Source organism: Lissotriton vulgaris, chromosome 9 (genome assembly GCF_964263255.1).
Source record: "Lissotriton vulgaris chromosome 9, aLisVul1.2, whole genome shotgun sequence".
Classification (NCBI taxonomy): domain Eukaryota; kingdom Metazoa; phylum Chordata; class Amphibia; order Caudata; family Salamandridae; genus Lissotriton; species Lissotriton vulgaris.
In genome coordinates, this window is record NC_141697.1 from 1,078,586,071 (window position 1) to 1,078,601,766 (window position 15,696).

The 15,696-nt window shown below is 43.2% G+C and overlaps 1 protein-coding gene across 1 annotated transcript in view; it reads right to left on the bottom strand.

Moving 5' to 3' along the window:
- Positions 1-311: 311 nt before the first annotated feature.
- The window catches only part of CFAP20DC (CFAP20 domain containing), a 1,688,800-nt gene continuing 1,673,415 nt past the window's right edge, over positions 312-15,696 (bottom strand). Inside the window, exon 18 of the mRNA XM_086939066.1 lies at positions 312-2,537. Coding sequence (XP_086795192.1) covers positions 2,425-2,537 — 113 coding nt within the window. The 3' untranslated portion in view covers positions 312-2,424. The remainder of the gene's footprint in view (positions 2,538-15,696) is intronic.

A 15,696-nucleotide genomic window follows, 5' to 3' on the forward strand; every position in this document is an offset into this window, starting at 1 on the left:
CAATTACAGCTCATAATAAATACAGAGAGATAAAAATATCCTATAAAAGACATGATTGCCTTTAAAATGTGAATTCCACAATATATGTGTAGGACAGGCAACATTAAAGATGCCAACAGGCATAAAATATGAACGTACTGCGGCACGCAATCACTTGATTTACTTGGAGATGCTCGGCAAGAAATATAACAAATTGATGGATAAAACACTTAAATGTCTGAAAACATTTTAATATAAAATAATCGTGTCGGTGCTTCAAGACCTACTTATGCAAAAATTATATGAGCAGATAAAAAGAATAACCGCCATTTAGTTGCAAATTTACACATTTAATAAATATGGATTTACACTGTTAACTAGTTTATTACTTAACCGATAAAACAATCACATTCGGTAAAATTGTATGTGCAGAACTATTATTTTACAATTTTTGTAATTACAAAATGAACAGTGGAAGCATCGTAAGATACTACGATGTTTACAAAATGTTTGATTCATGTAAAACCATATCTAAGGCATTCATAATTTTTTTCTACATTGCCCTGAAGATGCTTCATAGCTATATATTGGCACCTAAGAAATCAACACTACATAACAGCCTCATGTAAGAAACTACAGATGTGAAAGCACACTAAGCACGTCACAGATGGGTCCTATGTTTATCTGAGATAGAGGGATTCATAATGGCGGAATACATCTAGCAAGACAATGCGTCGTTTTTATAGACAACACGTAATTTAGGACTGCTTTATTGATTTTGATGATACATTTGCGTGCTTGAGGTAACACTGGCGTTGTCCTTTTTACTGGAACGTGCAACATTTGAAGGTAAGCAAGTTAGTGCACAGCACTAGGCCCGTAGTAAAAAAATATAAGCATGGAACCTCGCAGAATGTAAGTGTTTGGTGTACATTTTCACACAATTCTTTCCTAATATAAATCTATCTTTAACCTAAAGACCACAAAAACGTTAGCATTATTTACATATATTTACTCTGTAGGACGTTAAAAGATACAAGATGCCAGAGGACTTTTTATGTAAAGCCTCTATAGTTTACCATATTCACAAAATGTTACCCGGAAGTAAATCGGGCGATGTGGAGTGCTATATTACAGATGGAAAACACGGCTCATGTTAATCTTGCGCATATCTAAGTGCGCCAAACACATATGACATGCAAGCACCCATTTACAGACCTGTCAACTTCTATACACTTTCCAAAGTGTGAAGAGGGGACAGGGCCTGCTAGTGGTGTGGCTTTATTTCTGAGGCTGTGCTTGGCACTTCTACTCACCACCTCCCCCAAAAAAACGAAATCTTCCTTGTTGCCATCGATGTCCTGGGAATGTTTCCCACCCTGGAATGGACATTGGAGGAGAGCACCCGAAAAAGACCTGTAAACACACCCTGCATCTCACTCAGTGATACACCGGGTGAAAGCAGCTCTTCACTGGGTGACTGTGTGAAGGGAGCAGATAACGTGTGACACACGGTGGCACCGTATGAGTGGGAAAGTTTAAATTTACCCCAAAAATAACTGTCTCTATTAAGTACTAACACTGCAAGTTATTGCATGACCTGGAGAAAGCACAATAGAGAACCCGGGCAGCAGAGTAGCCAACAGCCCTTGTTTCCGTGGAGGTGACACCAGACAGCGAAAGGGATCTCTGGCGGGACTAAGATGCACGTCACTCTTCCACAAAGGTGACAAGCCCGAAGCACAGTTTTTTATTTATCTGCATGGAGCAGTCTGTGCCTCCCACTGGAGGACAGCTGTTGGCACCCATGAACAAGCTCTCTGGGCTGCTATATGTGCCCTAAACCCTTGGAAACATGCTTTTCGCGTTCCCCCAGCAGAGCCGTTTCGACCATGCTTCCTTAATATAGCGGGAGTATGCTTACCATGTTTGCATAATTTTACAAAGGAGGGACTTCACAATTACTTCTGTGCAGATAGTAATGTTAGAACAGTGCAATATGTGTTACAAGTGAAGCATCACAGAGGCCCTTTTGTAATACAAAACTACACTGGAGCATAAGACGAGGCCCAAATGCCAATGGTGCTTTGTATAATCCTCTCCTAGGGTTAGGTTACATACAATGCGCAGTGCTGGTGCATTGTGCACTCAAAATTTCCAGATTACACAGATTGCAATGGTATCAGCCTAAAACAACACCACATTCTTAATATCTTGTGTTGAACCAGCAGCATAATCGAATGCGTACAGGAGCGGCTTGTGCGGGTAACAGCGGTAGGGCGGTTGGCCGGGTTGGGAAGGGAGTCGATAGACGACCACGAGGGAAAATTAAATAAATAATAAATTTCCCTGGTCATCATGGTCTGTCGGAATACCTCCCCCACCCAACCTCACCGCTCTTACCTGCATAGGCCACGCCTGACGTTTGTGTCTGCCATGCACAACCTAAGCCAGTTCATAGTATTTGCCGGTTTCAGGATCGAAGTAGCAATTTAGGCATGAATCGTACAAAAGCGTCAAAACTTCCTCGTCCTCTTCATTGCTGAAATCATCTTGACCTATGGGAAAAAAGTAAAAATATCAGCTCAGTATTAAAAAACATATATAAAGACTACATGTACCTTTCTTTAACCAGTATTTGTTATATGTCTCTTGGATGGATGGACACCAGATTCGCAACAATACAAGTGATGTGTTGGGCAAGGTCTAATCCCTTTGGCTCATCGCAACAGCAACAAACATTAGCAAAGCCAATAGTTCAGGCGTTAGCAAGCGGGTGAGATGGTTATTTATTTTTCTTTTTTGTTGCAAGCACACGCTGCAACAACATTAAAAAAATAACAAAAGGGAAAACATCCTTCCCCTAAGTGTGGCATCCAGGAACCAATATACTTACAATAAAAACATTACATTAATAAGTAAAATTAGCCATCCCTTATCATTGTGATAGAACAGCGCGAGTGTTTCCTCATAAGCAGGTGCACTTGCAACAGGTAAAGAAACCCTTTTTAGTTTGGAAGCAGATCATAAATAAGATTATTTCAGGACCCAAAAGTTGTTTCCCTATTCTGGAATAAAACAAGATTTTGGTGTAGGAATATTGAGGACTCCTGCACCAGGGATCACCATACCTAAATTTGGCTAATTCATAATGAAAATCACGAAGAGCTCCTGGGTCCTTCCAACATTCCATTCCAGGGTTCTGGCTACTCATGACCTTTGCAACTCATTAACTGGCAGATGCATCAAAGTTATGTTTTGCGAGTCCTTAATAGCGAATTTTAAGGAATCGCTATTAAAGACTCGCAAAACGGGATGCATGTAGAAATCGCAATGTTATTAGCGATTCCAACAGATTCCTTATTTGCGATTCGGTAATAGCTAATCGCTAATAAGGAATGGCTTTCCCAACATGTAACTTTGAAAAATGCACAAAAGTGCATTTTTCAAAGTTTTAGCAAATTACCACAAAGTTCAACTTCATGGTAATTTGCTCCCCCTATTAGCGAAATCGCTATTTTTTTGGGTTTCATGCATTGCATTTCAGGAATCTCATTTTGGGATTCCTTAAATGCAAGAGCAATTTAAGGAATCGTTATTTAGAGATTCCTTAAATTGCGATTTCTGCATTTGGGATGATGCATCCCAAATGCAAAAATACCGGGAGCAAACGGCAAGATTCTGAGAATCTGCCCGTTTGCTCCCGGTATTTTCTCTGATGCATCTGCCTGTAAATGTTTACTAGAGCGAAAATAAAAACTATACTACATGGAAATAAACTAGACCAGTTTCCGTCAACTAAGCTCATTATCTGATCCTGGATCAATATCAGTAGTCAATTCAAAGCCACTACAGTCACTCTGATGATTCTAAAAAAAACTGAAGCCGATCTGACAGTAATGAAAAAGTACAGGGCAATACCCTTGTTTTCTGCAGCTGCTAAACTGTTGGAAGGACACTTTGATACACAACGTTGTAAGTGTATACAAACTACTGAGATTTTAAGTGATACTCGAGCAGCTTTTGTCTTGCCGTAGTACTGAGCTGCTACTGCTTAGCGCCATGGATGATGTTATCATGGTTGCTGATGGTGACAGTGTTACCTGCATGGATTTGTTTAGATCTGGCAGCTATGTTTGATACTGTTAAACATGCAATCCTGTTGGGGTGGCCTCTGTCACTGGCTCAGCTGTGGCATGATTTCATTCATTGCTCTCTGGTCAGATTCAATCATTGCCCCTTCCTCCTTTCACTGCTGCAGATCTGCCTCTGGACTTAGGTGAGGACTTATATCTGGCACTCACACCGCACCACTTTAATCTCTAAGTTGGCTCCTTGGTTAAGGTCATCCATTCAAGTACTGTCACCTCCTATATGCATTTCAATGACACTCAATCTATAATTCGGCAGGAAGGTGACCTCTCATTGGGTGCCACTTTCTACTAGTACACGAGGGACAGCAGGGAGTGATATAGCAGCAATTTCCTAAAAGCTGAATGCAGACAAAACAGAAATGGTGGTGGTGAAAGGCTAAGCAGATTGCCCAGTAGGCTCCTGCTGGCCAACACAGCTGGAATCACTCCCTATGCCTTTCGGGTGAGCTCAAAAATTATTATTATATTTGACGCCATACGTCTCTTTGAATCTTTCTACTTTGATGTCCACATGCTCATATCATATGAAAAAAATGTAAAAGAAGCGGGATTTCTGTCAGCTTTGACACATGGTTGGACACTCCAAGTCACTTTATTTGGGTTTACCCAATAACCTTATTTAGTCTGGATGACTACAATTGCACCTAGCCATGCCGCCCTTTGCTGCAATTTCTACACTTTGTTTTAATCAAAGTGCACGTACATTTCAAAACATTGGTACATTTTAGGGGGTTAGAGACCCAGTACTTATACCCAACAGTGCCTTTGAAGTGCACAGGTCCCCTTTCAGGCCAGTCCTGTCAGCCGGTCTGTGGGGGGATAAACAGTGCTTTGTGTGAGGACAGGACACTACCTCTTGAAGTGTAGATGTCCGCTTCTCCCTTCCCTCTTGCCCAGGAACACCCATCAGTACACAAATGAATGCTGATGCCCAGAAGTATACTGTGTTTGTGTCTGTCTACAGGGACTGCACAAAGTATAGCGGTCACCCTACGCCAGATGTGTATTGGAGACAGGCTGTAAGGCACACACAGAGCTAAGAGCAGATTACCAATCCAGATATAAAATATAAAGCAGCTACTCCTACGCAATCAGAAATTACAGCTTAAAGGTATTTTATGGAATCCCAAATGCTTGCCTATGAGAGGGTGAATAGTGAATAACGAAATAGGCTGTTTGTCACTATCAGCACATGTTAAACATCACAGTACATGTCCTATCTTTTATTTACACAGTACCCTGCCCTTAGGAATACCTAGGGCCTACCTTAGGGGTGACGTATGTGTAATAAAAGGGGAGTTTCAAGCTTGTAGGTAGTTTTGAAATGGCAAGTTGAATTTGCAGTAAACTGAACACACAGGTCCTGCAGTGGACTGCATGAGACAGGATTTAAAGACTACTTCTGTGGGTGGCACAATCAGTGCTGTAGGCCACTTGTAGCATTTAATTTACAGGCTCTCGGTATATAGCACACCCCTGTACAAGGAACCTACAAAAAAATCAAATATGCCAAACAGGTGTAAACCAATTATACCATGTTTAGAGGAGACAGGACATGCACTTCAGCATTGGTCAGCCTTGGTAAAGTGCCCAGAGTCCTAAAACCAACAAAAAATGTCAGAAAAAGAGGAGGAGGAAGGCAAAAAGTTTGGAGCAACCCTTCAGAAAGGGCCATTTTCCAGCACTTGCACTTTTGTAGTAAGTCTAGCACTACACATGGCCACCCACCGGTCCTGCACACCATCCCAAAGAAAATAATGGCGGTAGGAACTTACTACAAAAATGTAAGTTACTACAAAAGTGCAGTTTGTGACTAGCAATTGGTAGTATGTTTTGTAGTAATATTGTAGTACTACGAAACTTACTACAAAGTGCAGTTTGTGGATGAGGCCCTAGAATGTTATTGTGCATATCTGTAATGGAAGGCATTTAAAGGAGATATTTAAATGGATTCAGGATAAAAAGCGGTCCGGATATTTCATGGACGATTTAGAGAGCACACTTGCTTAAAAGTGGTTTCACTTGCTTGAAATAGGCTTCAGGGAAAAGAAAACATTCAGCAGACAGATGTGATTGGGTCGTAGCCTGAAACAGTCAATTTCTCCAACCTTGTATGAGATCTAATTAATTCTGTCAACATACTTGCCAGTAAAAACAGTAAAAGCACAAACATCGATTGAGAGCAAAACAAAAGAGAACAGAGATGTTGCACTTTGCAGTTGTAAAGTTAAAAACTAATCATGCAAATCTGAAGCGGTAACAAAAGAAGTAAAGATGAACCCATTTCAAAGGGTGAGATTAATCATGATACATTGAACAAAATGGCCGGAGCATGCTTTGGAAAGAGTGTGGATTCTGCAAAGCATCCAGGCAGTGTCACATACAGGTTTAGTGACAGTACAGCTGCGACATTGGCAAAGGTCGTCCAAATAAAGCAGGAGAATGGCAATGAATGACCTCCTCTCCTATCACGAGATGCAACGCGTCTTCCAGGTGGTTTACAATTGAGGCTAACAGGAAGGGGCAGGTATAGCAATGAACGTTGAGTTCAAACTCATTTTGAGTGGTGCTACAATTATGCTTTTGTGGAGTCCTGAGTGAGCTTCTCATGCATGAACTGAGAGCTCTTCTTCCTCAGATAGGCTGGCACACCTCCCTTTCTCACCCCTTTCGCAACACTCACCAGAGGTTGAATTTGTGGATGACACTGTTGAAACGAAAAAGAGAATTAAGAACTACTTCGAGTCCTACTATCCACCAAAATCCTTGTAAACAGTAAGGGGAGAATGTAAATGTTAAAAAAATGTGACAGCCCATCCAAGCAATGGCAGGCCATAAAAATGCTTGAAAGCCAATGCCTGATGGGAGCTGAACCAAAACCCATTCTCTGTGGGCCCGATTCACAGAATGAACTTAAGACTCAATCCTAAACTTACTACTATTTTGGTATTCACAGAATGCACTTACTACTTTTGGCATTCACAGAATGCACTTACTACTTGTGGTATTCACAGAATGAACTTACTACTTTTGGTATTCACAGAAGTTAGGATTTTGTCTTAAGTTTGTCTTAAGACAAACTTAAGACAGACTTAAAAAAACTTAAGACAGACTTAAGACAGACTTAAGTGAGGCTTTTGTCTTAAGTGTCTTAAGTCTGTCTTAAGTTTGTCTTAAGACAAACTTAAGACAACATCCTAACTTCTGTGAATGCCAAAAGTAGTAAGTTCCTTCTGTGAGTGCCAAAAGTAGTAAGTGCATTCTGTGAATACCAAAATAGTAGTAAGTTTAGGATTGAGTCTTAAGTTCATTCTGTGAATCGGGCCCTGTATTACTACTCGGACTGTTTAATATTATGTGTTGGCAATATGATGTCTCTCATACAGTCAAAACCATCTGTTGGCAAAACCTAAAAAGAAATACTCTTAATGAAGTCACAAAATAACAAGGGACTTACCTATGGTAATGCTTTTTCAGGTGGCCATTCAATCTAACCACAGATCCCTTTCATTTTGAATTTCCTTAGGTTCCAGACTCGATTTGGAATCTTTTTCTCAGCAATTGCTCCCTCACACAGGTAGCTGATGCTATTGAACATCTGTTAGACTTGGCATCTTTTGGCATGTTTCCCCTGAGTTTTCGCTTTCTGCTGTCCTGGTTTTTACTCGGTTTTTGGCTGGCGTAGTGTTTCTGCGCACTTTACTCACTGCTATTCAGTGGTAAAGTGCAAGTGCTCCTGTGGTAAAGTGTTTTATGGATTGGTGTTTCCATGATTGGATATTTGATTTACTTGCTAGTCCCTAGTAAAGTGCACTGTGTGTGCCAGGGCCTGTAAATCAAATGCTACCAGTGGGCCTGCAGCACTGATTGTGCCACCCACGCGAGTAGCCCTAAAAAGGCAACACAGACCTGTTATCAGACGCCGGTGCCATCGACTCCAGTTCGTCAGCCGACGGACAGCGCTTCAGAAACAACAATGCCGCTGCTTGCACTGTGACCTTCCAGCACTGTGACGAGCACCGCCTTCATCTCGCAACGCGACCCTGGTCTCACCGACTATGCCATTCGACACCGCCACTAAGCCGCAACTCGCACCGTGACCTGGGGGCACTGCACTCCGCACTGCTGCACTTCAATTGTGTGTCTTTTGCTTTCCCGCCCTAAGTTTGCCGGGTATGCCCAGACATGGGTCCCGGGCTTACTGTGCCACTGGAATCAAGCTATCTTGGCTGAAGAGCAGTGAAAACCCGAAACCGGATTTAGGATGCTTGTTTCCGGACCAGGGAGGACCTGGCTTGGCAGTTCGGGCTGGACTGTTCACATGAGGCACAGGGTCAAAAGTGATTTGCATATGGCCAAGTCTGAACTGGGGTGGCATGCTGAGCAAAAGAATGATGGATTTAACCCAGATCTCTTGACTGGGGATGAATGTTTTGATTTGTTCTGCATTCTGTCCATCAATTGTGTGTCTTTTGCTTTCTCGCCCTAAGTGGGCCGGGTATGCCCAGGCATGGGCCCCAGGTCACTGTGCCACTGGAATCAAGCTATCCTGGCTGAAGAGGGATGAAACCCCGAAACCGGTCCTAGGATGCTTGGTTCCGGTTCAGGGAGGACCTGGTTTGGCAGTTCGGGCTGGACTGTTCCCATTAGGCACAGGTTCAAGACTGATTTGCATATGGCCAGGTCTAAATTGGGGTGGCATAAGGAGAAAAAGAATGATGGATTTAACCCAGATCTCTTGACGGGGGTGAATGTTTTGATTTGTTCTGCATTCCATCCATCAATTGTGTGTGTTTTGCACTTTGCACCACAGCACACGACGCCTGCTGACGCCAGCGCTCCTGATCCCAACAGAGAGGAGGTCAACCTGCAAGGCTTGTGGCTTCAAGGGCCTCGACGACTTCTGCACGACCTCCGGAACAGACGCCTGCGGACACCACGTTTTTGAAAGCTCAACGAGAGGTCGCCGACGCCCTGCATTTAGAAAAGGTACTGTTTGCTGTTCTTCCCGACACCATAGCTGGCCAGGGACGCCACGGTCAGCCAGAACTGTTTGGACATGTTTGCTCACGACGCAGTGATAGCCTCGGACGGAGCTATCGACAGCAAGGGACTGTTTTTTAAGCATATTTTGACAACTTTAGATTCTTAAGTACTGTATTGTAGATTTTTATCGTTTTTGGTTTTGTCTTAAAGTATATAAAAAAGTTGGCTATTTTTCTAAACTGGTGTGGTGTCCTTTTGTAGTGCTTACACTGTATTACTGTTAGTTACGTGCAAATGCTTTACACACTGCCTCTAAGATAAGCCTGACTGCTCGTGTCAAGCTACCAAGGGGGTGAGCAGGGGTTATTTTAGGAGTGTAACTCCCTTATCCTGACTAGAGTGGTGGTTTCTGCCCGACTTTGGCACATGCCCTAGCCGACCAAAAATCCCATTTCTAACAATATCAAAGCAGCTTCATCCCATCTCCAGAAGTAAAAACATGGAGCCATGTAGAGATGCTATCAGTGAACTCTAACGTCAGTTTACAAAAACTTATTACACAAAGTTGGGCACAGTGAAGAGACTAATTCAAATAATAACAAGGTGTATAATTTAATATCGAAAATTATTAACACCTAAAAGTCCACACCACAGAACCAGGAAGAGAGAGGGAATGAGGAATATGCAATTGGGTGGAGTATTTACTAGAAAGAACATTACAGAAGGTAAGTATCTTGTTTTTCTGATAGATACTTTTAAGTGCAAATACCACATCTTTTGAATAGATTCCAAAAGGCAGATGTCCAGCATCATAACATCTCTGGCAAAGGCCATAGTGGTGTCAGAATGAGCCCGAATGTCCTCAGAAGACTCCTTCGTGGCCAAGGCATAGCACATTTTAATTCAGAGAATGATCCATCTGAATATGGCCAGTTTGTGGACTGCCCTTCCTTTTTTAATACCAGTTATTCCCTTTATAAATCTGGTCATCCAGCCAGTGCTAGTCCATTCAATATACAATTTAAGGATTTATTTAAGGTCCAACTGATGAACTCGCTACTTCTCTCTAGAAGAATATGTTAGAAAGACAAAATTAGGGCGTGTGATGGACTGCCCCATAATGAAAGACAACACTGCCAGAAATAAAAAGGGAACAAATATGCCAGAGTCCACAGTAGCAGCTTGTCCCGAAAGAAGGTGGTATATGGTGTTTGTACTGAAAGTTCCAGCTGTCCAGCTTTAGGGACATGGAGCACGGAAGTAATCACAATGAGAAAGACAATCTTATGGTCAGTAGAATGAAAGAACAGCTGTGCAAGGCAAGTACGAAATTAAGGTCCCACTGTGGCATAACAACACCTAGTAACTTAAACACAGGGGGCTGCTCAGGCAGGGAATACTGAAAAAAACCAAAAGCAAATGCAAGGCCTTGCCAGGTCAAAGCCAATACAAATTGAAGAACGTCAGAAAGTTTAATGTGTAGCGGATCAACCCGACAGATTATGCACAGGCCGCAAACTTTGCTCAACTTTCAGAATAGATAGATTTTTAGATTGGAGAAGAAGAAGTTCATCAGTCCCAAGGGATCAAGTCATTTCAGCTAGACATGGTTAACCTCCATGCATGGAGTTATAGGTTATTGAGGTTTGAGTGTAGAATCCTGACCTGTTGTTCACAGAGCAGGTCTTCCAGAAAAGGTAGGTGGGTCAGGGTCAAAGTCTCAGACACAGCAGGTAGGCGTCCAAATACCGATCTGTTAATCACAGTCCTTCCTCCCTGTCTTCGTATCCTAGGGAAGCAAAGGCGGAAATGTGTAAAGGGGACGGGAGTCACACCAAAGGCAGAATGTATCCCTCGAGGAACTTTGAGGTGGAAACTTGAGAGTGCAAAAGGCTCAACAATGAGTGTTCTTGGTGACAACAAAAATATCTTCCCAAGACACACCGCACTATGAAACTATACCTTAAAGTACTCTCCATGTGCAGATGCTCCACTAATGGGTGCCCAGGTGGCATTTGCTAAGTTTTTAGACCTTGGCATTCAGGGCCTGTTAAAATAGTTGTTAGTCTGTAGAGCCAGCAAGCTCAACTGCCTCAGTGGCAGTTAGCACAGCACACTTGGCCCCACACTGCTGTTTGTTGTAGTTTGAATGGTGTTCATGTTATTTATCAAAACTTGCAGCGAGCTGCTTTTATTGGAAGGCAGAAAGGCCCTGAGAGCCTACACGATAGCAGGCAGCTCCATAAGACTGCTGTTGTAGCTCTACCTCGGGGTAGATCATCTCCACCACATCTAGATGGCCTACCTAGCCCACAGCTGGAGCATTTCTCATGATTGTGAGCTCTGCATGGAGTAGGACAAATTGTATGTTAAGTTGGTATCTTTCACCAACCACTGAAGATCCCAGGCTAACTTATCTGACATATGGAAGGTGTCCAAGAGGCACCACCATTGCTGAGTTCACTAAAGTGGGAGGTTCCACAGCAAAGCTGGCATGTGCCAATGAGCATGAAACCAGGAGGCCTCAGAAACGTCCAGGCCAGAATACAGGACTGTGGCAGAAACAGAAGGATAATATTCTGAATGCCCGGGACTTGCTACTGTGTGGAAAGGTTTTGAACACTATTGTGTCCATAGCTGACCCCATAAAGGGATTGCTCTACACTGGTCACAAAGTGGGATTTCAGTTTGTGGACAGAGAACCCCAGGGAAGATAGTAGTTAGATGGTCAACCACAGGTGGTCCGTGACTGACTGTGACAAGCCCGCTATTAAAAGTCAGTCATCGTGGTATGGGAAAATGTATATGCCAACTTACGCAGATGGGGTGTGATCACTGCCATCACCTACTTTAGTATCCTGGAAGACAGGTTAAGATGAAAGGCATGATGGCAAACTGGAACTGTTCCTTCTCCGCATTGAAGCGCAGGAAGTGCCTTTCAGACTGCCATCCATCTTACATTTGTCCTCTGAAAGAAGGTGTTCAACAACCAAAGATTTTACATTGGCCTGAGCCTGCCTTCTTTCTGTGGGCACTCAGTAGTAACAAGAGTAGCATCTATTGGGGGGCGTGGCTTGGCGTCCGTCGGTGATGGCGGCATCTGCGTGAGGCTCCGTGAGGCTCCGGGGAATATTCCTGACCTGTGTTGTCTTTCCCTGCGGAGGACCGATATCCCTGCATCAGAACGACTCCTGATGCCTCTGCTCTAACTTCGGACCTTCTCTCTGCATAATTGAAGGATATTTCCGACATAATGCGCTGTGAGCGGAACGTCAGTGGCGCGGCCGCCATTTTAGAGGCTGCTGCCGAGTGCGCATTCTCATGAAATCGGCGCTCAGAGTCTTTTCCGCGCTGGGAGATTACCAAAGGTCTACAAAGGACTTGGAAGCTCTTTCTATGACACACTGCTGTCATATTCTGTCATTCAAGCATTATGGTGAGTTTGTTCTTCGTCCAGTAGCTATTTTCTGCCCTACAGAGCTTGTCCACTTTCATTAATACGTCAATGGTTTTTCAGATGCTATAGCTCGCTTCTTCACGGCCTTTCCGCCGTCCCATAAGATAGAGCTCTCATATTGTGACTTTCAAGCCCTAAAACTTTACTTATGCCCTAAGGTTGCAGCAGATTACTTGTTGTTTGCTATGCTGGGCATTTCGTCCTGACTGACTCACCTGCTTCACCTTTGCTCTGACCTGTTGTTTTCCTGTTGTTCATCTACTCACCGCTCCTGCCTTCATTGACGCTTGTTGGCCTTGTTCTGTAGGCATGGTCGAGATATTTTTCGGTTATTAACCCATACAAGATGGTCAAGTCTTTTCTTTTGGCGTCTTTCTAGACTAAGCCTTGTTACCTTCAGCGGTACCTTACTGGACTATTTCCTTTTCCTTCACTCCATGCTCTTGCGCATCCACTTGTGCTGGAGCCTATTTTTTGGCAGGTACTGCGCGTTCTGTGGGTTGTCATAGTTTCCTATATCTTATATGGGACGACTTAAATCTATGTCACGCATGCATTCCAAAACCACAACGAAGGTGGCCTTTGTGAAGAACTCCAAAGTATTCTCAGCTCTTTCTAAACTAGAGGAATCTCTCACTTTGTCTGGCTCTGACACTACCATGGATCCTTCCCAGTCAGCACCGGGGAAAACTAACACTAAGAGACTCAAGAAAGATCCTCCCTCACCTCTCAAGTCTTCTCCACCTGTTTCAATGGAACTCTTGCTGGAGGAAATACGACCCTTTCGTCCTTTTCAAGGAGGAGATCGGAACTCTGCGTCCTTTCATGGAGGAAACCAATGTCAAGCTTCAGGCCCTTACGGACAAATGGTCGCAAATTGAAACCAGAGTCTCTTCAGTCGAGCAGTCTGTGGCCTCATTTCAGGAAACACAATCTGCGGTTCCCCACTTAACTTCACAGGTTGGTGTCCTCCAGAAGCAGGTGGAGGAGTTGGAAAATAGAAACAGAAGTAACAACTTTCGTATTTACGGCTTGGTTGAAGGCCTTGAGGGTTCGGATGCAGTCACTTTCTTCCGGTCCTTCCTTCCCAAGCTGCTTCACTTGCCAGAAGGTACAACCCTCAACATTCAGCGTGCACACCGATTGGGTCACATACCTACATCTCCTTCCATGTCACAGCGACCAAGAGGTGTCATTCTCTACTTTCTGGAATATACTGACCTCCTGAAGGTTCTTGCAGCTACCAAGGCTTCACCAAAATTAGCATGGTCTGGATCCCCCTGTTCTTTGCTCAGGATGCTAGGGCGACTGCCAATCGTCTGAAGGCCTTCTTAGGCATGAGAGATGTCCTTCGTTCTATGGGGGCCAGATATGGACTGTACCATCCCTGCTTGTTTAAAGTCACCTACAACAACAAGACGACCACCTATGAAGATCCAGTGCGTCTACAAAGTTTCATCAATGCGAACAAGACCACCGCCATGGACTCATCTGGACTGGCTGAACAGTTGCCCTTTTTTGCTTTTGTTCTACTGATGTTCTTGTTTGGGTCATGTATCTGCCTTTCTATCTCATTTTGTTCCCTTGCTTAGTCTAGATGTTATTCGCTATTGTTTGTTCTCAAATTTATTTTGTTTGTCTACTAATCTTTGCTCCTCTTTCCCATCTCCGCAGGAACTTTTCCTCGTCTCATGATGTCTCCCCGGTTCCCCGCCTAGCCGACCTAGGATGTATCGCCTCACCTGTGTGGTTCCATCCCTCCCCAGTTCCTCTTCATTCTCCTCCTTTTTGTCTTCTCCTTCTGTAGGTATGTTCTCCCCTTATTTCCCTTTGTTACTTTGTTCCCTTTTTTTGTACTTCTCCTCCTGTGTTTCATCTCTCTTGTTAATGCAGCGGTTATAACCTCTCTCTTTTCACGTTGTAGTTCTCTCCTTTCTTCCTCTTTCATTTCATCAATTCTTTTGAGCTCCCCGCTATTTTTCCCCCTGTTCTTTCTCCTTGCAAGTTCTTTCATTTTCACGAATTCCTTTTTTCTCTCTCCATTCTTAATCTATATTGCATCTTTATCTCCTTTTTCTTCCTTCTTAATCATGGCTTTTTCTCCTATTCATACATATGTTTTCTACGCACACTGTTTTCTTCTTGTTCACTTCATTCTTCTCTTCCTACTCGCACTTTTTATTACTTCTTTCTTTTCTCTTGATTTGCTCACTTTTATTGATTTCTTTATTGGTTTCATATGTAGCAAATGTATTGCTTTACTGTACAAAATTTGTCTTTGAACATAACTTCCTGGAATGTCAAGGGTATTAATTCCCCAATTAAGCGCCAGCGCATTTTATCCCACCTAGCTAAATTGAATGTTGATGTTGCGTTCCTTCAGGAAACTCACCTTTCTGACATAGAATCTGCTAAGCTTAAAAGAGGTTGGGTGGGAGAAGTTTTTTATTCGCAAGGTGATGGTAAGCGTAATGGTGTTGCAATTCTATGTCGCAGGTATCTCCCCTTTACAGTCATTTCCCAAGAATCAGATACAGATAACGGCAGATGGACGCATGTCAGACTATCGCTCAGAGGTGTTCCAATCTCTCTTCTTAATGTTTATGGTCCCACCAACGGTGAACCCCTTTTTTGGGCTGAGTTTTCTCCACGCATTACCCAATTCATGGATGATAATTTCATCCTTGCGGGAGATTGTAACCACCCTCTTGACCCATTTCTGTATAGCAAATCTGATGCCACCTATATCCCCACAAAATCGCATAAACTTTTTACCCAAGCTATATCCCAACATAAGCTTGTTGACTCCTGGCGATTATGTAACCCGACTGTGCAGGAGTTTACTTTTTATTCACCATATCACCGTTCCCAATCACGGATTGACTATATTTTTGTTTCCCACGATCTTGCTCAAACGCTCACTGCAGCGGAAATTGGTCCGATTTTGCTCTCCGATCATGCCCCTGTAGTAGTTAGACTTGAGGTGAACCCTACAGTTGATGGGCCCAGAAGATGGCGTTTTAATAATGCCCTCCTTTTAGATCCCAAGTTTTTCACTTCCTTCACTGCCTTTTTTGATGAATTTTTTCTGTTCAACGATGTCCCGCCCGTTTCGAAACA